Source organism: Branchiostoma belcheri, unplaced genomic scaffold, assembly GCF_001625305.1.
Source record: "Branchiostoma belcheri isolate BF01 breed outbred unplaced genomic scaffold, Haploidv18h27 scaffold25, whole genome shotgun sequence".
Lineage (NCBI taxonomy): Eukaryota > Metazoa > Chordata > Leptocardii > Amphioxiformes > Branchiostomatidae > Branchiostoma > Branchiostoma belcheri.
Genome location: NW_017803854.1, coordinates 2862815 through 2884890, shown reverse-complemented (window position 1 = coordinate 2884890; position 22076 = coordinate 2862815). Strand labels below are relative to the sequence as shown.

General features: G+C 40.8%; 1 protein-coding gene across 1 annotated transcript; it reads left to right on the top strand.

Moving 5' to 3' along the window:
* The first annotated feature begins 30 nt into the window (after window positions 1–30).
* LOC109471576 (exocyst complex component 4-like) lies at window positions 31–20972 on the top strand. The gene is made up of 32 exons (XM_019770927.1): window positions 31–80; window positions 189–229; window positions 2206–2294; window positions 2595–2657; window positions 2878–3016; window positions 3460–3548; window positions 3678–3754; window positions 4026–4179; window positions 4722–4781; window positions 5224–5390; window positions 5764–5834; window positions 6134–6272; window positions 7050–7071; window positions 7347–7399; window positions 7705–7796; window positions 8000–8048; window positions 8177–8263; window positions 8580–8652; window positions 8856–8919; window positions 9101–9204; window positions 9408–9481; window positions 9930–10068; window positions 10696–10871; window positions 11520–11567; window positions 12732–12839; window positions 13296–13394; window positions 13835–13866; window positions 14077–14191; window positions 14580–14698; window positions 18900–18995; window positions 19259–19370; window positions 19763–20972. The coding sequence occupies exons 1-32, from the start codon at window positions 36–38 to the stop codon at window positions 19949–19951; spliced, it is 2985 nt and encodes a 994-aa protein (XP_019626486.1). The 5' UTR covers window positions 31–35; the 3' UTR covers window positions 19952–20972.
* The last annotated feature ends 1104 nt before the right edge of the window (window positions 20973–22076 follow it).

Sequence of the window (22076 nt, the reverse complement as noted above, 5' to 3'; positions counted from 1 at the left end):
ATCAACACCCCCGTCTGCAAGTGTACTCTACCAAGATGGCTGCCGTAGCAAGACCAAGAGCTGCCAAGCAGCAAAGCGAGGTAAATTTTCGATAATTTGAAGTTATTTGGGAAATTTCTGACTTATTAATTGTGATGAATGTAAAGTAGGAATGTTCTGACGTGTTCTGTTTGTATTTTTTTTCTCAGACCGGGCTGCTGATGTCCGTTATCCGGACGCTGTCTGCCAGGTGGGTGGAGCTCGGGCTCGGATTTTTGTTTTGACATACAAATTATTTGCCATTCACATCCGAAATAGTTTACTCCACCAACAAATAACAGTGGAGTTGGTGGCTTCAACAATGTTGATTAGTTAATTGTGATCTGTGATCTTGACCCATGGAAGATTTGTGATCTTGACCCATGGAAGAAGTGATGTAAACTTATTTTCTGGGAAATATCTCAGATTGGGTTTCATGAATCTGACTACTGTATTCTGCAGTTTCCCTGTAAAGTACTGGCTTATCTCTGAAAATGTACACATCTCCGTAAATTGAACCCAGACATTATTTATGGGTATCAGGTATCACAATTTTGCTGTCAGACCAGTTTGCTGTTAGATGATTTGCGGTCGAGCTTGCCAGGTCATTTCGCTGTCAACATGTACATGCCATATTATGTTTTAGTTCATAGCTTTTGGGTTTGGATTGGGGTTAGGGAGTATTCTATGATACAAACACAAGGTGAAATTTATGGGTTAACGGCAAATCGTCTGATGGCGAAATGACCCAGAAGTGACTGCCAATTACCTAACGGAGAATTGGTCTAAAGGCAAAATATCCAGAAATCTTATGTAGCATTTTGTTTTGATCCATGCCATGTCAGGTTCAACGGTTTTGTTTGTTTTCACATGATGTGACATTAAGTTTTTTCAGTTCTATATATTAGTTTTTCCATCTTTCCATCTCCACTGAGCACTTTGTCATTTGCTCCCTCCCTTATGCTAACTGGAGAGGGGAAAGGTGAATAAAACAGTATCTTTCACCATATTGTACCGTATACATATGTAAATAATCTCCAAAAAACAAGGAACATTCATTCAATCTGTTAAAAGCATGCAGCGAAATTTAGCCCTAAAGTTAAACATCACATTTGTAATATACATGACATGAGAGTAAATCAATAAACTTAATGTGATTCCTTGAATTATATAACAGCACCGATGCATGTATTTATCCCTCACATCTCACATGTTGTCAACATCTTAAACTAATGACACATATGCATGTCATTGAAGATTGATGAATAATATTTTAGCAAGTGTAAAAGATTGTCAATGCCAAATGAATAAAAAAAGGATACTTGAGTCTTCATTTCTTGAGGTAGGTACTGGTGACAATGAAGCAAGATGTCTCTAACATATACTAACACCAGCCAACCATTAATCCTCGGAAGGAGTTTTCAAATTGTCTTAATCTTGTCTGTTTGAAACATTGATAATAAACCCTCCACTTCAGTGTTTCCATATTATCATGAATATTACAAAATGACATAGTACATGTAAGCGTTACAAGTTTTGTAAAAAAAACAGAGAGAAAAGAGTAAACATCCCAAAAAGCGTAGTTTCTGTGGTTTGCTCATTCTCATAGATACATGACGTATGCAAATACTGTATATCATGCTGTTACCACAACTGCAGTATGTACATGTGCTCGCTTCACCTCCCCTCCTTGTCTTCCCTGTGTTTTGTGTCTTCTTGTGTTTTTCTATGTGGTGTCTCCCTCCACTCTCCGTGACCAGAACCTTTGCTGGAGTAGACATAAGTACCAGGTTTGTCTGTGTCTCAAATAATCTCTCAGGTCCTTGACTGGTACTCTGAAGTCAGCATACATAACATGAAGCATGATAATGTGATCCGTGGAACTGTGCTGATTTATGCTTTCACTAATGCCACTAAGGACTCCGAGTTACATTTCTCCATGCAATAACATATTTATCATTATTACTATGAGAGTCTGTATGTATTTACGTACTTGTACATATAGGTGTGTATATGTATGCCTGTCCGTACTGGTATGTATTTGTGCATGTATATATACATGTATATGTATGCTATCTATGTATGTATGTCTTGATCATTTCAAAGTGTGTGAGTTTGAAACAAGAAGCCAGAGCCATAAACTACCTACCTTTCTCACTGTGCAAAATTGTTCTTTCCTTTTTGCAGTGAGGATTTTGAGCAGCGTGAGGTGGAGAAACAACGGCTGGAAAAAGCCTTCAAAGAATGTGACTCAAAGTTAGACAAACTTGTGGAAGGTCAGTGTCTGTTATGTGGAGTGATGTGACTGTTGTTGTGTACATAACATGCTGTGACTGTTGTTGTGTACATTACACGCTAAAATTATAACGTTTACAATGATGATGACTATAGATTATATAGTATGACAGCTGTAGAACATAGTTTATCATAATAGTCTGAAAAATACATGTACGAAGTATTTGCTTGTTTTATTAGAAGTAAATGTCAGTGTGCATAATTATAGATATCACACCACTATACTACACTGTTACATGTACTTAATAAGTAATGAACAAATTTGCACATTTTTTTTTCAGAAAACTATGATGACTTGACAGCAACAGTGAACCATTTCAGCACCATCTCAACAAGTATCCACAGTATGTAGCATTTTATTCTGTTTAACAGAAATTGTATGCTGTATGAAGATTTATTCTGTCTGTTGATATTTTCTTAAAGCTACCTTTTATAAAACTATTGTATGTAATCTTGCAATGTAACATTGTAATGTGAGGAATACTAGTATTTACCTTTCTTACTCCAGTATTTGACTGTGGCTGTACATGTAGTACTTGTCTAAGGTTTGTACCGTTTTCATAGCCTGTCGAGAGAGGATGCAGGCCGTCCGACAGAACCTGAAGTCGTGTAAGAGCCTCCTGCGCTGCAAACGTGATGAGCTGCGGAAACTGTGGATCGAGGGGATCGAACACAAACAGATCCTGTCACTGCTGCAACAGATGTACGTGTAGTCTCTGCAGACTGAAAATATATCCTACCAGGAACACTGTTTACTTTAACCTTAGTCTTGCTAAGGCTAGCTTTTAGCAAAGACTACATGCATGTTTTGGTTATGTAGGGTTGGTATGGTTAAGTTCAAAAGGCCCTTTTCCAAATTCTAAGCATGCCATATTGAAAGCCCAACATTGCAACTTGTCACTGTATGTATATAGTACATGTAAAAGTTTTAAATGTCTTTTGAAAAAGCATAATTCTGATGTCTTTCAGTCTGTCATGATATCTTTGGTATCCACTTTTAGACTATCCAGGGGAATAATGATTTTCATAACAGTTTCTTGTAAGAATACTTGAAACTAAGCATAAAAATTCGAAAAGAAAGTAGTACATTGTAGGTAAGTTGTCTTCTGTCTTTTGATGACTGAATTTTACCCCTTTCCCCTACAGTGAGAATGTGAAGCAGACCCCAGAGAAGCTGGATGAGTACATGGCTAAGAAACATTACCTGCACGCTACGGAACTACTGGTGTCGGCAGGTAGGGCTGTTCATTATGGTGTAGGGTTGTCATATAGTCAACGATTTAAGACAAATTTTGAAATACTGTATGTGGGGACATCACCCATGAAATAATATTCTATGCGATAATGGTCTATGTTTTATCCAGTTGCTTCCCTGGAAGGAACCCTCTGTGGTGTCGAGGCCCTCAGGGATGTCAGAGCAGAACTGCAGAACAAGAAAGAGGTTTGGACTGGAAGCTTCTTACCATCAACAATTTGTAGACTTAATAGCCTCTATAGCCTCTAGAATTTTTGGTGGAAATATGATTTGAAAGTTATGTTTTTGTTTTTTTTGTCATTCATTATCGTTTTGTCTCTTTTGCCCTATGGAATCACTCAAATCATGAAGACTTAAAATTTTGGTGTCTTTCCAAACAATTGCAACCAGTCTGTATTTGTTTAACAAAAACAGATACACTATCTGTGTGACTCACAGTTTTGTTTTTCCTGTGTAGCAAATGCACGAGGTTCTAATCGAGGAGCTGCATCGTCACCTGTACATCCGCTCCACTGCACAAGTCAACAAACCTCTGCGCAGACAGGGGTCCATCAAGGGCACGGCCAACCGGGACGTCTCTCCCAGTCCGGGCAGGAAACTGCTGCAACAAGGTCTGGGGTTTCTGTTAGTCTGGGCCTCAGAACTGTTAGGGTGTAGGCCTAGGGCTGTCACTGTGCTGTGTGTGGTGTTGTGCTGTTATCATGCTGTAGCACTCTTTGACAGCTGCTGAAACACGCTGATATTATGCAATATTGTTGCGCTATTATCATCCTCGTTTCCATGCTACGTCAAGTAATGGTCTTGGAAAATGCTACATTGTGATGTTGTTCGCATGCTGTTGCCATTCTATTTTATCATTGCTGCTACACCCCATGCTATTATCATGCTGCTTTGTGCTATCATAATCAACCTGATATCACACTTCATATGCATGGTGGTGATTGTGACATTGTGTGATCAGTTGCTGTTGTGCCTAAATTTATTTAGTTGTTATGATCATACTGTATCAATGACGCTGTTTTCGTTTGCGGCATAACTGATGCATAACCATACTCTTATCACGCTGCCACTTCTGTTTGTGCTGTCATCATACCATGCTCCATGTACATGTGATGTCCTGTTAATGCGCTGCATGTCACACTGCTCAACACAGTCCTAGCCGAGGGGATTGCATCCACCCCAGGGTCTAAGGGACACAAGAGAGGACACTCAAGTAAGGTCATGGTCAGCTGAAGAGACCCTGCCTAACCTTCCCCCTGTTTAATTACTGACACTACCCAGTTTTTCTGTGAATAGATTAGGTGACTGTAGATGTTGCAGTACTGTCACATTAGACTAGTCATCATCATCTTCTTCATTAGACTAGTAGTCTGTAGGTAAGGTAGCTGTTTCCTCGAAAACTTCCTTACTTTTCTGTCAGAATTGTCGTGCTGAGTTCAAAGGTAGAGCCACATTGGTTTCAGAAGTAGCAAAATCTGTATAGATTAGCTTAATAACTAGAAATGCTGTAATGATGACTATATCAGATTTTACTTTCAAATTGCCAAAAACGCATGATATTGGCCCTTTACTTTCAATGTCTTGGGCCATTCAAATAATTAAAATCCGTACTACTATTTGATGTCTTTGTATAACCCTTTCCCACCCTGTTACAGGGTCTCGGAGTCTGGACTACATGTCTCCGGGTGTGTCCGCCGGTGACGACGACCCTGCCCAGGTTCAGGAGAACATGGAGGGTGACCCTGAGGCAGACAGTGTACAGTTCATGTCTGTCCTGGTCGAGTCACTCTCCATCCTGCAGAAAATACCAGAAACAGTGGAGGTAAGGATTTATACGTAAAACTATATAAATCTTGGGTAACTGGATAGATTCTCTAATGAGTCAGACCTTTCAGATAGCATCCACTACTTTTTATTACCGATAGTGACTGTACTAGTGACAATTCAGATCAAAACCAAAAGAAATAACACCCTGGAGGTGCTGAATGGCAATCGTCGCATGCCACTGCTGCATGTCATGGGGGCCATTTTTACATCATCATCCACAAAAAACTGTTCAATGACACATGAAGCACTTGATTATTGTAAGACAGATAATTTTTGCCTTATGTAAATCAGGCCCTTGTAAGTAAGTACTAGTAAGAATTTGTACATGTACAAATCAGGCCTAACTTCATGCCTTTGCTTATGTTCAGGCTATCAAGAGCCGTATGGAGAAGGAGATGACACTGATCGTACACAGGACAACAGCTCAAGTACTGGACAAGTATGTGATATATGTTTTATACTATCAACAGCTGTGCTCATATTGACTTTGTCCTATTTCCCTAGTCATAATTGTCAAGAAATATCTTTTGTAAAATGTCATATTGTAGAACTAGCTGAACATTTCAATCATATTTCAGGTCTCAAGAAAATGTCATTTATGAAATAAGGTTCATGTTGCCTTCACAAACAACTGTTCAATAGGCAAACATAAGTTAGAGCCAATGTTAACATATGAAACAGTTGTAAAATGTTTAAGTTGCTCTCATTATTCTCTCAACACAACCTGATTCCATCCAGTGCTGAGCAGAGAGGAGAAACAGCCACCCAGCAGAACCAGCCCCGGCTCCTGCTGGAACTGTTTGAGCTCCTGTTTGAAAAGTTCCGCTGCGTGGCACAGGCCCACGACGCAGTCCTGCTGTTCCTGCAGCGCATCAGCGTGAGTTACTTTCCCCTGGTAGCCGGCATTGTGTCACCAGATCAACCATCGGTACTTATTACTGTTGTTGTTTTTGTGTGGGCCTGGCTGGTGGTGACGGAGAAACATGGTGTGGGGTAGAGGTTTTATCACACACTGCGGTTTGTTTGTACATGGTGATCACTGGAGTTTTAGCTGGCATTATGTCACTAGATCAATGATCAGTACTATTGTTGTTTTTGTTTGGGCCTGGCTGGTGGTGATGGAGAGATGTCAGTGGTGTAAGGGAGAGGTGGGAGCACACACACTGCGGTTTGTTTGTACACGTGTACGGTGATCACTGGAGTTCTAGCCTGCACCTGGTGTCCAGCCTATTGTAGTTCTGTTTGCTCCTTTGATCACTTTCCTGCAGAATAGTCTCTGGCACCTTAATGATAAATAATATACAAATAAACAATTACAGGGCCAAAAATTCTACATGCATATGTAAGTTAGTGCTAGAATTGGTAAAACAACTTGAACAAATCATAACATTCTCACACTTAAAATGTAGAATTGTAGATTCACCCATGTTTAGATGAACCCAAGAAAAAGTGCTCTCTAAGACTTGTATCAGATAAAGTTATGTAGTCTTCAAAAGCACATATTCTTATTTTACACTGTTAATATAGAAATGACAATAAATGGGTTTGAAACTTATTTCCATTTGAAAAATTTAATTCAAATGAGTTACCTACTGATACAACTCTATTTAGACCTCCTTTGATTCAAATCTTTGTTTTCTGTTTCCCCCTCTAGAACTCTGCCTCTCATGGACAAGGTAGGTTGTCGTTGTTACAGATCATTTTTGTCATTCCTTCATGTCTGATATTTGTGTACCATGCATGTCTGATATTTGTGTACCATGCATGTAAATGTTGTATGGATTGTGTATAATATCAAGGAATTAATTATTAATTCCTGTACTTAGTCTCAGTCTAGTAACAGCCCTTACCAAATTTCACGCATTCAAATTTACATTTGGTGGAAATCAAAGAAAGGCAGATCAGCATAAAGCCACTCTGACTGGCTAACTTTTTTGTCTGTTGTTTTCAGCTGAGTTTGAGCTGTATGGAAGGGAAGATGTGTGGTCTAGGATACAGGCTGTGGTGAGTACATCATGTACATGAATGTGTGGGTTTGCTTTTGATTAGGAGATGTCATTGATTGAATTATGAATCAAATTGATTTATGTGACTCTGGATAGGTCAGGCATAATAATAAGAAACATTATGATTAAATTTGTGAGGGAACTTGACTCAAGGATTTTTTCCTCAGGGTTTCCTTCTCAATTTTTCAATGTTTAGCACAGAAATCTTTAGTGCTACCAGTTCAAGAATAAGGTCATTCGGTGCCATATCTCACACCAGAGTTCTGTCTCACGCCAAAGTTTCCTGCACCTGTGTACTTACAGCTGCAGCTGGTGCTGAACGACTACCTGGATGTGAAGAACACAGCGTCTGCCTCACAGAACCAGGTGCCGTCTGCCTACACAGATGCAGCAGTGTAAGTAACCTAAAGCAGAACTCGTACCACAACACTGACCTCCAAGTACTCATGTACTTCTGATAACCATGATTGTTTTTGGATGTAGCTTTGATCATGAAAAAATACTTCATCAGACATCTGTTTTAGATAGCAATGGCTTTGTATTGGTTGGAGAATTAGTGAAACACAAATTCTAAACAACTTTTTAATACTTCTTTCAGTGATATCAGCACATATTTCACCAAAAAGAGACACCAGAAAGTAAGGAAGGTGAGTTCCTCTTGTAGTATTATGAACAATTCTACACCAATTTTATCCAATTTTCTTTATTCAGATAAGTATTGTATTGAATAATAAAGTGTACAATGGTTTACTGTTTTTCTCCTTGCTGTCTCCAGTACCCTCTGTTCAAGTTTGAGATGTCGTCTCATGCCATCAGTATGAACAACTACCTTCGAGAACAGAAGAGAAAGAAAGGAGGGCTGGTAGGTGGACCTATATTCTTACATAGGGAATCCTGAACTTATTTTACTTTAATTACCAAAGTACATCATACAACATTTAGCTCTCTTAGTGCAAGAGCACAGTTTTTCAGGGAAATACTGATGATCACAAGTCTTAATAATAATCATATCTGCAAGTTGCTGTGTCATAACTGGTAAACTGTCAAAATGCAAAATGCTCAAAATTACAAAAGCTGATTCAGAAGGACAATTGCTAACCACTCAACTTGCATGTAGACCAATACTTACTAATTACTACTAAAGAAATGACTGTTTAATGCTTTCCTGTTTCTTCCAGGGTGAGCCAGACCTGCTTGAGAATGGGACAGAGGTTCAGTATGTGTGTGAACCTGGTGCCAAGAACATCACGGGTAGGCCTGGTGCATTATACGCTCCTTGTCAGAAATGATTCTTTAATCATCTCCTTACTGTCTAACCTGGTGACCAATGCAAATTTCCTAACCAAGATGTACATGTATTTAGTTGGAGGGAGACAGCCTGCATTTGCTAGCAAATGTTATCCACTTGCTTTATGTTGTATTATTTGAAATATGTCTTAATATATTTCCTACAGTCATTTTCAACACCCTGCAGAGGTTTGTGATGGAGATTGAGGTGACACTGCAGTACTCATCAGGGTACGGACACTCACACCTTTATGGCCTTGGCTGACAAGACTGTGATTGTGAATTTTTCATTCAAACTCAAATGAAATGTGATGATGTGAAGCAGAGATCAGAATTTCTTGTGTAATTATACAGAAATAATGCAAACTACAAATACCACAAAATGATGAAATATTTCTGCTGCCCTCCCCAGTGCTCATTGCCAGCTGCATGACTTCCTGACTGACTACATCAAGACAATTTTCCTGGGCCAAGTTCACATGGACGTCAACAAGAACATACAACAAGCCAGCAGGGGTAAGCTTTTCAAGTTTTGAAACACAGTTGAAGTTTTGAATTCCTACCAAATATTTTTCCTGTTTCATGGTTACATGTACATGGCCTGACTTTGGTAGTTGTTTAACACAGAGGTTGAAATGTTGATGTTTCATACACCAGGTTCTGAAAGTTTTGCTGCTGTTGACCACAGGTGCTGAAAGTTGTGTTGTTGTTCCCCTCAGGTGCAGAGGCCTTAAAACTGTTGACGGACGCTCAAACAATGAAAAATATGGGGCTACAGAGACCACTGCTTCAGGTCAGAGGTGTTGTTTACTCTGGAATGACATACTATAGATGTTTTGTATCCAGTAATTCTGTGACCTATACTTAAGTGACAGACTGGTGTTCCATGAGAAAGAATTTCAGTGATATCTTGATTGTTAATGTAATGTAAACATCAGTGCCTTCCATATGTCCTGTCTTCATTACTTCTGGGACAGAAGTACTGTTTTGTGTTAGGTTTGTATGTTTCGATTCCTTAGTGAGCGGGCAGAGATTGTGTTTCACTTGATAGACATTGTTTTGATTCAGTATGCCTTGGGTTGAAGGACGTGGTTGCCAAGGATGTATGAAACATATACCATGTTGTAATAAGTTTCATCATGCAATGACTTCTAAGTAATGATGTGTTCTATGGTATAATTCATTAACACAAACTATGTCTACTTCCCAGAAGTTTGAAATCTGTGATTTTACTTCTACAGAGCACCATAACAGTGGAGCGCTGTCTGTCTGAGCTGCGTGAGCTCATGTACGCCCTGCCCGCCTACTCTGACCACTTCCTGTCCATGATCTGTAAGATGTTACAGGACTACAAGGACATGTGCCAGGCTGCTTACAGAGGTCAGTGTTGTCTACTGGGCACAGCATACTACATGTACTCTGACTTAACGTGCTGTGGTTGTGGATATGTCTACTGTACTGCAGAATTGTTTCAACCACAAATTTAGAACATACTGGAAACCTTAGCTTCTTTGCCTGTCTACTGCAATATCAAACCACCTAAAAAATGAATGAATTTACAGTAGTTCTGACAAGAGCATTTTTGTGAACTTGATTTTATCTTAAGGATAAAAAAATGAGATTTTCCTTCTCTTTAAAGAACTTTTGATGATACAAAACTACGGGTTGGATATGAGGTCTCAGCTGGAAATGCATATGCAGGTTAGTGCAGGTAAAATTGGAGCTGTGCAGGTGCTTCTGATGTCTACTTGCACCTAACCTGCACTGGTCCATGTACTGGGTATATGCAGGTTAGTGCAGGTAAAATTGGAGCTGTGCAGGTATTTCTGATGTCTACCTGCACCTAACCTGCTCTGGTCTATGTACTGGGTATATGCAGGTTAGTGCAGGTAAAATTGGAGCTGTGCAGGTTTTTCTGATGTCGACCTGTACCTAACCTGCACTGGTCCATGTACTGAAAAAGTGTTTCGAGCCCTTTTTTTTCATGAAGACTGTCATCTCCTGCAGGAGTTGTGCAGCGAGGTTCGGAGGAGCAGCGGATCATCAGCGCCACCTGGGCGAAGGACGAGGACATCAGCCGGCTGCTGCGCTCGCTGCCCAACTGGCAGAACCTGGAGAACAGGCGGGCGCGCAAGGACGACGAGGCAGAGAACCCGGAGGCCGTCAGGGCCAGGAACACCAAGGTGAGACCACTCTCTCTCTCTCTCTCTCTCTCTGTCAGTCAGTCTCGAAAGACCAGGACTCAACTGTGCAAAACAGGATGGTACAAGCTCAGATTCACATACAAAATATTCTGTTTTAAGCTCATTGTTCAAAGGGGAGACCAAAAGGTTCATAGCAGCAAAGAACATCAACCATAAATAACATATGTTCGAGGAGTGGATGATGAGAACACAAGAGTAACTGACAAAAACACCAATATGAGACCATTAAGACCATCCAGATGTCCATCCAGTTGCTTAAGTAACAATTTTCTTGTGTATCTCATTACCTGGATGATTGTCTAACTTTCATGAACAAAGTCCATAATGGTCTGGAAAACCATACAATACTAAAACATCAAGGTTACACTAAAGCAGAACCCAAGAATAGCAAACTGAGACCAAAGAATCTAAAATTTGTAACTTCATCTAACCTAGGTATCATTGCTGTGTTGATACCTAAAGGCATGTCAAGTCCTACAACTTCCTAATTTAAGTTGTTGATAATGATATGAAACTTCATACACACACAGGTTGTTCACACCACCAGCATGTAGGCTCTAACATCCTAGATAGGACTAGTACATACTGACTTCAGCATGTTCTAACTGTGTTTCCTCACACAAGCAGCAGAGGGACAGGACAGAGGAGAGAATTGCCACCATGTGGAACAACAAGGTAGACATGGCGGGAAGCCCTGTGGGCACACAGAGACATGTAGTACATGTAAAGGTGTTGGCATGGACAAGCAAATAACCTGCATGGCAATGTCTAATGGCTGGGTTTCATGTGATACTGGCTGTCCTCCAGATATAGATTTATCTTTAATAACATTTTTAGATCCCTACATACATGTACTATAACAGTAAACCATGCATGTTGTATATACATGGAGCAGGTCTTTTTCATTTACCTCTCCCATACAGCATGTAAATTACTATAATACAATATACATTGCAGCTGTAATCCCTTCATACCTGTATGTCTATGTACATATCTGTTAACCATTGCCATAGCATCCAGCAACACTGACTTCTTATGTTTACATGTGCAAAAGGTCTGGTTTCTTCCAAGGTTTTGTTTGTTTTAAGGTTACAGATTGGTAACAGGGCTCGGGTCATCTTCTTGACATTGCTGCCTTCCTTTTTTTATCATTTTCAGCAAACAACTCATGCTTCTCAACAGCTTTCTATTGCGCAGCGATGCATGTTCTATGGTGTTCCAGTGATGTCCTGTCCCAGCTTTTCTTAATGCTTTAACATTTATTTGACAGAGGAGCTTGTATTTGCATGGTGATAATTTGCATGTCATGTTCAAGGTTATACCTGTACTCATTTTTGTGTTCAATTCTCTGTTAGAAATTAGTAGTAGATGTTTTTTAAAGGTATACCTCAGCTGCATGTACATATTTAACATCAATTCTTGTACTTTGAGTTAAGGAAAAAAGTAAGTCAGGGTTCTAATATTTTTTACATTATAATTAGTTGGCCATTGTGCTGACATCAGTTTTCAAATTGGTGATTGGGAAAGTTATAACTGGATTATGAGCATTGTCTTTGTCCTTTGTTCGCAAAGGATTGTGGTTTCTGTGCATCTTATTTACTGTATAGGGAAAGGACAAGTCAAAAGACAAAGTTAATGCAGAATGTGTACTACATGGATACCCCTTGTAAAATTAAGTTTGTATGGCACAAAGCTGTTGGGTGTCTGCTTACTGTATCGTCACTTAATTTTTTTCTACTAACATTAATAATTTTCATTCTACCAACAAACCATTCAATCACCAAATCATTTATATATCAAACCTTTGAAAAAAACATACTGTCTACCTCCATTCCACAGGAGTCTGACCTGCTGACTAACAATCTTGGCGACTCCCTCATACCAAAGTACGAGGTACTGCAGGATGTGAATGACCTCAGGGTGCTGGCAAATCTGCACGAGAGTTTGGTAAGTCCTCACCTGTACAAAATCTGTGGAAAAAATATTTAGCATCTAAAAGTTGGTCTTGTAGTCATGGTTATGGACTTGGACTTTCAGATCTCAGAGTCCCTTCCCTGACATATATGTGTAAGGATATTATGTAAATTATAATAGACTTTGTACAACTATATGAACTTTGTAAAACTTAAATCATACAACCAGGTTCTGTATCTTATTCTAGTTTGTCTGAGCCCGATCTGTTCCCTAATGACCTCAATGAAAAGTGGCCAGCAGAAAAATTTTATTACTTTAGCATTGAGTTGATCATGATAGATCAAACAAACAAACAAACAAACAAACAAATTCCAACCAACTTGCACTCGCCTCCTTGAAAAGCAGCCAAAATGGCCAAATGCAGTTTATATAAAAGCACAAACAAACACATATTTTGTGTGTTGACCGTTCCTGGTTTGTTCCCTGTAGGAGTGGTTTGCAGGGCGGATCCGTACCTTTAACAGCACCCTGCCGCTGGCCTCCCCTGCCATGGGCCTGAGTCCTGCCAGCACAGACTCCAACCCTTCTGTGAGTCATGGGGGTATTGTAATCACTGTGTGTACCTGATCTCTACTGTGATAACATACGTTTACATATACAATGTAAACCTATGTTATCACAGTAGAGATATAAGTAGCATAAATGTTAATATGCCTGTTTTGAAGGTGAAGTAAAACTTTCGTAAGACCTCAATGTACTTACACTGAACGTTGTGTAAAGCTGTGCAAATACTGTATAATATATATCATACATGTATTTACTGTACCACATTTACCAACCTTTAGCTTTAACTGGTGTTCAACATCTTTATCTAGTTTTCATGCAATAATTTAGTTTTGACATAGAGACTTTCTAATACCCTAAGTGTGATGTAAATGTTGCATTGTGCTGAATATCCGGAGGCATGATCATGATGATGTGCTGAATATATTCAAGCTTTCGCACTGATGTCCCATTATTTTTTCCAGGACCTGCAGCCTGTATCTCCTGCCACACTAGCGTAAGTTCCTCTGTTCATACCTTCAGTGTTTGAGCATAGTTTTGGGAAATTTTGATGGATTTTCATGATTTTTTGTGATCTGTGACTTTAGCTTATGGAAGGATTGATTTAATTTTGGGACAGATGCAGATTCAAATCCAGTGTGTGTTGCATAACAGGTTAATAAGGAGAGAGCACTCTTAATTCATACCTCCTTTCCCTGACCTACAGGTCGTTGACCTCTCTGGCCCGTGAGTTCCAGGATCTGGCCGAGACGTGCTTGCTGGTTCTCCATCTGGAAGTCCGAGTCCACTGTTTCTTCTTCCTCCTGCCCATGGCAAAGCAGGTAAAACATTAACCTTCAGCCTGCTAAGGTAGCCATTCTGCACCAAGTTTGTATGGTTATGGGATTAGGCAGCAGGGAAAATATTAAGCAAACAATATTCTTTAAAAATTGCTTTTGGATAAGGTAGGTGTGTGGCCTTTTGAGGACATGTCAGCAATGACAAAAGCATGATTTTTACAATAAATAGGCCTGCAAACATACATTTAGCATTACATGGCAACTACTGTAGATACTTGCTGTTTTGCCCTGTTCACTGCATTTTTGGAAGCTCAAAGCTCTCCCTTTTAGTCCCTATTCAGCAGTTGCAAAGAGAAAGTTTACCTCCCCCTCCCCAAACAAATGCCCTCTGTTTCACCAGTTCCTTACACTCTAACCTCTGTTCCTACAGAGTAACTACAGTGGGAACCTGGAGAGCACAGACCCTGATCCACTGGTGGTCAAACTCAACAAAGACTTGAGCAGCATTGAGGAATCTCTCACAACTTCACTCAACACACACAAGTTCAGGTGAGCTCTGGGATGGAATAAAATTCATGTAGCATTGGGGAAGATTTCTCCAACATCTACAATGGGTAGATTTCTCCAACATCTACAATGTACCCTGTCAGTTCCATGCCCGATGCCAAAGTCTCCAACTCCCACCTGATCTCAAACTTGTTCCACATGAACTCCACACTTTTCCTACTTTCTGCAAAATCCTTGCCAAAGGAAGGATAATTTTTGACAGAAATGATAGTATCAAGGCCCTAAGCACTTGGCCCTATTGCATAAACTCTGACATTTTGGCACTTAAAACAGGAATTTATTGCCCAAAACACACAGAAAACAGCAAAAGAATTGCTTGTCAGCCAACATCACTATTGTAGCTCTAACAGATTATCAGTGATTGCGTAATACCATTTGACCCTTGACCTCTTCCCTGTCCTGCTGCTGCAATGTTTTTACCCAGGGAATACCCCAATCTCAGATATATCCAGAACCCACAGCTTAAGGCTAGGGTTACTTGATGTTTTCTTAATTTGACAGTCTGGCCATTTTCAAAGGGTTCAGTTATTGGATCAGGCCTACAACAGATTATGTCTATCAGAACTCATCGTCATCATCGTCATCATATGGAAGAAACTCCATGTTCATCAGTTGCTTGTAGCTCTCCTCTAGCAGCATGACGTGTTCATATGCCTTTTCAGCAGGGTCTTTGATGGCTCTGGGGACTTCAGAAAACCCAGGTAGGCTGTTGGCCTCCCTCTGCTGCCCACTTTTGAAGTGGTGAATCACCTTCTGACTGTCCCGCTGCTGTTTGTACAGGGTGGCCAGGCAGTAGTGAGCATTAGGCACATAGAGATTACATTCTGGTGCCAGCCTGAGGAAGTGTTCAAACTGTTTGATTGCTGCTGTCTCAGACACTTCCTTAGACAGTACGGCTGTGTAGTACACAGTCTCCAAATGGTCCCCTTTGTACATAAGGGAACTCGCCATGGTGGATAGTGCTTTGGCTCGAGCAGGCAGATTGGTTGTTGTTAGGTCACTGCCCTTGAAAAGTTTTGATATCATCTTTGGTTTTGGCTGAGGGCTTGCCTTCCATATGCCCCATCCCAGGTAGCAGTAGATGTGGTGCAGGTGTTGGTACAGCCAGTCTTTTGTTCCGTGCTGTAGGATGGCATCGACCACCTGCTGCAGGGTCTGCACCCGGCTGTTCCCATGTGGCAGCTGTAGGGCGGTCAGCAGCAGACAGGTGCTGTCAGTGGGGTCAGCTTGTAGCTGGGAGGTCATCAGCTGCTTCAGTGGGGCTTTAGTCAGGTTCAGCCATGACTCTTCATACAGCAGTGTATTTATGCCATCTGGTGATAACATGTCACGAAGCATGAATCCCTTCACCAATGCCTTGACACCCCCTATGTCTGCATACCCACTGCTGGTCAGGATTTTGGGTCCTTCCTCCCAGGAACTGTAGGCCTTGATCTCACGTTTTGCTGTTGGTGAGGTCTTGTACATCTGTAGCCTGGCTCTCTGCCACTTGAGCGGGCCCTCCTGCACATCTTCATCTGAAGTGATGGACATGGTTGATACAGAGGACACGTCTTCAGACAAGCCTGAGTCTTCTGACTGGAAAGGAAGAAAAAACTTAACAAGTCTGAAATCTCTGATTTCTAATGTTGTATAGTAGCTGCTACAAATCTGGTAGTTGTATAAAACACATTGTAGTAACAAAACAACTAAAGACATTATGGTAGTGCTGTGCGCATAAATCAAAGCAGCAAATCATAACTTTAAATCTCAAGGAAGTATCTAGATTTTTTTGTGAAGTTATCAGCACTAAACAAGGATATGGTTAGACTGCAATGCACCTGGAACAGAAACCTTGTAGCCTGAGAAGCCAGAAGTACACAAACTAACTTGTGACAAGCCATAAGAGGGTACCCACGGTGGCTTGCAGTAACTGTGTGGGTGGACCTGCCTGTCAATCTGCAATTACAAAATCTCCTTCTCACTTCATGCCAGTGCTGCTCTTAAATAAAATGAAATAAAAACCTATGGACACAAAAGCAAAACATACACATAAACATACCAAAAACAATACCACCATACCCGTGTAGTAAACAAACTTAGCTAAGCATACCTGTTTCTCCATCATCCTTGCCCACTCCCATATCTCCCCTTTCTGCTCTGTCTCTGCTGCCTTTTCCTGTTCCTCTTTCTGTCCCTCCTCCTCAGAAAATGACCACCCCTCCAGCTCCACTTGGATTGGTCCGGTCCAGCCGATCCTTTGCAGCTCGTCCTCCAGAAGAAGCTGCAGACAGGTGCGGTCAGTTCCATGGTGGATCTTCTCATTGAAACTGCGCAGCACCCAGTAGCCAGCCTGCAAGAACAATATATTGGAAGAGCGCAGCTATCAATAATATTTCTTTCCTGGCTATCCTCCAGTGACCAGCTTATGTATGCTGATTCCAATGCAAATGGAAGAAAAATACTGCACACAACCACAACACAATGAAAACGATCAAAAAGTTTGAGAGTCAAAAATTATTTGCACAGTTTTCACACACTGCCCGGATGCTGACCTGATGAAACCTGAAGTACGACGTCAGGAAACTGGTAAAATTTAGCTCCTTGTTAACATTAGGATTTTTTACCTCCTCTCAAAGTGGTTTCAGAAGAACTGGTTGAAACCCTTACAGAGCCAGTTAATTTGCATTCACAAACAATGAACTGATTACAACATGTATGTGAAGTCTGGTACGAATGGGGTGTGTAGTAACTGTTGCACTAATCACAGCAAGCAAACAAGTAACAAATCTAGGAGATCTAAGTATCTTTAAGTATCTAAGCAATAGAAATCAGCAATGACCAAAAAGAATGGGCACAAACCATATATGAGCTATCACCTTTTGTATGTTTTTGTACCATGCATGTTTAAAAATAAGTGTATCGACTTCTTAGGGCTAGTGAGTGAATTTAAATTATTACTTTATCATTCTGATGTAGTTTGTGTGACCCTTCCCTCTTCCCTCAATGAAAAGCGGCCTGCAGGCCAATTTGAGCTTCTCATGAATAAATCATGGTTCAAACAAACAAACAAACAAACAAACAAACAAACAAACAAACAAACAAATGTATTAGTTTCTTTGTAGTAACATAACATGACTATTGCCCTTATGATTTGTTTCTACCATTTTCGACAGCACTGTTTTTGTGACTATATTAACCTCTTCCTATCAAATAATTAGCTTTAACCACAACCTTATGAAATATATAGCCAGAGCTTGATAGCAATATCTTACCAGTGTTAGGAACTTGACATGCACCAGAAGCGACCCTTCCTCTATGTTCTCTACTTGGATATGTCGTTCTCGCTCTACTGCTCTGCGGATGGCTTCGTCGGTCTGTTGTCTGTTGCCCATGTAGAATGCTGCTAGACTCATGGCTCCTGCCACAAACCCAGCACCTGCAATTCCTGATGGTGACTGTGTGGCTTGGCTGGCAACATAGGTCGCACCTACAGTTGCAGCTCCAACGATGGCTGTAGCTGCCAGACCTCTGTCCAGGATCCGGATAGTTGCTCCCCCAAAGCCGCCCTCCCTCCTCTCAATCACTGCAGCTTCAAATACAGGGGGAGGGCCCTCACGTCTGACTGCTTGCACAGGTGCCTGTTGTGCTGCAGTTTGCGCGGCTGCCCACAGGGCTGCTTGAACTGGAGCTGCAACTTGTTCAGGAGTCTGAGGGCCTGTTTGTTCCTCATCTAGCCCCAGCCCCCCATACTGGCCCCCTGGATGAACCCCTTGCTCCTCTGCACTACTACCCAGTGCTCCAACCTGTGTCATTCTTGCACTTGCCTGGTCTGATTGACCTTGCTGCTGTCCTTGAATCTGCCTTGATTCCTGGTCAGACATTGTGGGGAGGTTGTGGGTGAACTCTTTTGAGAAGGAGAACTGAGATTTTGTTAGGCAAAATGGCGGTTGTGAAGAAAGGGACTTTACCCATTCAGGTCTTAATTAATAAACAACTTTGACTTCTGAAACACAGTTAATGTTTAACTGTGATTCATGACCTAACAATGTGCAAATGTAAACATGTTTATCTTGCAGGATAACTCAACAGACGGTATGAGGTTCAAAACATTTGTTCAAATACAATGTGTAATGCAAATAAAATCTTTTATATTTCAGGGAAGTTGACTCCATATTCTAAAGGATTTTTTATGATATTGTAGGTACATATTTGAAGGCCTGGGTCACCAGATGTCGTCCATCCTTGTCAACAGTACTCAGTACTTCAACCGTATCAGCCACTCTGGCATCAAGAAAATGTAGGTGTACAGCATTTCTTTTCCTTGTGTTGTGTGTGTTTGAGTGTTGTGTTTGCACGGGGAGCTTGGGAATTGAGTTGGTTGAAATTGGGTTTCATTGGAGTAATGGGGTCATAAACTCTGTGTGCCTGTGGGGGTCATCATGTGGTTTTGGGGGTGGCCAGGAATGTAAGACTTTGAAAATTTGACTGGTGGTATGATCTTGAAGTTCTGGTATACTGGTATGTTGCAAACCGTTAATGTGTCATTTTCCCTTGTTCCAGGTGCAGGAACATCTTTGCTCTCCAACAGAACCTGACTAACATCACCATGTCCAGAGAAGTGGACCTGGATCACGCTCGGCAGTACTACGAGATGCTCTACATGACTGTGGAGGTATGTACAGTAGCTACAGTATATAACCTCCATTGCCTACCAAGATGCTGCAACTAGCTCAATCTATCAGAATAAAGGCCGATGATTGGTTGATTAATTGATTAGATGGTACATTATGTTTACCAAAGGGAAACATACTGTTTTTGCTCTGTTTCTTCTTCTTTTGTTCAATGACCAGGATCAGATGTCTCTCACCATGGGTTACATACAAATGTTGCAAATGCCATGCAAAGTTCAAGATGGGCTGCATGGTCACCATATATGTATGAATGTGTTTAAGAATAAAGAGCAAACAAAGCAGTTTGTCAAGCTGGGCCATGTGAAGGTAAACAATTCATTTGATTCGCAAATGTTACCTTTCTAGTTGGTTGACTTTTTCTGCCTTATTGTAGGAGATATTGAACAGCCTAGTTGAGCAGGGGGTACACTTTACAGAGCTGGAGTACGTCAACGCGCTGAACCTGCTCCAGCGCAGCACGCCCGGGACGGACAGCAAGGCCCACGCCGCACGGCTGTGGCGACTCAAGGAGATCATGGCACAGAAAGTCGGGAACCAGAACGCAGAGATGACAGAAATATGATGGGAGAATCAAATCTGCTGAGACTTAGACTTAGGGGCTGTGCTCCCAAAGCATGAGTGTTCAAGCAAGTTTGGTCAACACCCAGTCTCTTTACACCCAGTCTCTCCAATTCAGACTTGCTTTTTGTAGGAGAATCAAATCTGCTTAGACTTAGACTTGGGCTTCCAACACATGAGGCACTCCATACCAGCAGGTTCAGTCAACAGTTCTCTTGACATCCCTCCAGTACAGATTTACTGTTGGCAGGTCCCTTGACAATCAATTGAAATGTAGCCATAGCTGACATGCCTAGCATGTGTAAATAACCATTGAAAGACACATGTCAAGTAAACACACAGATGCACTAAAAACAAACCTCCGTACATGTTAATGAGCAGAAGGGTCCAGTTTGTCCTGCCTGTAAATGTACAATGAAATAATATGCCAATTTTGGAGGCACAGCACAAACTGTAAGATGGTTAAAAGCCTTTCATTGGAGCAGAAAAGGTATGGAAAGTATCTAATGGAGGAGGGTACATGTACATCAGAAATAGATAAGTGCAATTGAATGATCTATAACCATACTATTATTATAATGTACATGTAAGCTGTACATTGTGTTATTGTGTAACAGCAATGGATAGAAATCCAACTTGTATTTAAATTCAAAAAGATAAATGAATAAAGAAAAACATGACCAGAAAGTCAAGAAAATGTGTTGAAAATGTCCAGGTAACAGTTACGCAAGCAACTGGATAGATGAAAATGGTATTAGTCTTGAAAATGTCATTAGTCTGAAAATTGAATGCAAGCTTATAGAAGGCAGTGGTGACTTGTAGTATGCACAAAATGATATAACTGAGTCTGGAATCAGTTGAAATAATTCAGAATCTGTAACAATTTTATACCCTCCCCCATACATGTTTTACGTACAGTTTATTCATAGGAATTGGATGCGAAGGGCATTCAGTATATTGTGATATGTACATTGTAATGTATAAAATATTTAACAGGCTTTTTATAGAATAAATGCCCAAACAGAGAAAAGCTCTTACTTTTGTCTTACTACATATATTAATTGTTCACATGTATTATTGTATGTCATGTACATATTATTGTACAGTGGCAGCCACTTAATTGCAAAACGCTTATAAGAAAAAGTACTACCATACAGTTAGAACCTGGCAGTTGACCTGCTAACATTGGCCAACCGCTAACTATCACGCGATGAGCGAGATAACATGGGTGTAGCCGGGTGTGTTCAAGCTGAAAATGTCACGTACAATGTAGAGCTGCATTATCCCCCATATCTTATGGAACCTAATATACATAACCTTGTCATAGGTTGAATGAATTATTAAAAGCTGGAATGACATATATGGAGGCTCGCTCCACAAAGATTAGGATTTACCAGTAGTGGTAAATTCCACATAAGTCCAGTTTGTGCATGTACGTCTGGTAATGTGTGCCTAGAGACAAATGTCGGAATCAACCATTTCCCACGCAGAGCTATCACAAGGCAATAAGGCGGTGTTGCCGTGAGGTGTACATGAGCTAGGCACTGTGTGGGAAAATGGAATCCACCAGTATTACACGATGACCTTCGACCGAATGTGTTGATCAACCGGTTTTCGGAGATCCGTAAAGACCAGTTTCCCACCAGCCAGGCTGACTTAAAGCCGCCAGGCTCAACCCGCTCGGAGCTTTCCGGCTGAAGACTCAAGGTGATTCACGCAAGTCAGTGTCTATTATCTCCTCATAAACCTCGTATCATAGTTGTTATTATGCCTTTTTTCGTCGCTATAGAGAAAGTGTACTGCAAGCGAGAATCTTGCCTGAGTATTGTTACGAGCCCTTTGTATGTGATTACTAGTAGGCAAGACTATAGTCCTTGAATTATGCGCCATGCCTCCCTTATGCCCGAGGGCACATGTTCTGCTCTCACGGGGTGCAATTATCACTTTAAGTCTATGTAAGTCTAAGCAAGGAGGTTAAAATCATTTCAAAGCTCCTTGGTCTAAGTCAAATGAATAACAAGATACTTAGTTTCTGTTGTACCGTACCCGTTCGTAAGTTACGCTGAGCAGTGACCAATGGTTGCCGACGTGCGGCCAAAATGGTCTATAAAATAAGTGAATAACTCGCA

What these genes read in the sequence shown, in the direction of transcription:
- LOC109471576 (XM_019770927.1), top strand. Translation starts at nt 36, where the DNA reads ATGGCTGCCGTAGCAAGACCAAGAGCTGCCAAGCAGCAAAGCGAG. An exon ending in CAAATCTGCACGAGAGTTTG is followed by an intron (nt 12,840 to 13,295) that starts GTAAGTCCTCAC and finishes TGTTCCCTGTAG; the next exon opens with GAGTGGTTTGCAGGGCGGAT. An exon ending in TCCTGCCCATGGCAAAGCAG is followed by an intron (nt 14,192 to 14,579) that starts GTAAAACATTAA and finishes CTGTTCCTACAG; the next exon opens with AGTAACTACAGTGGGAACCT.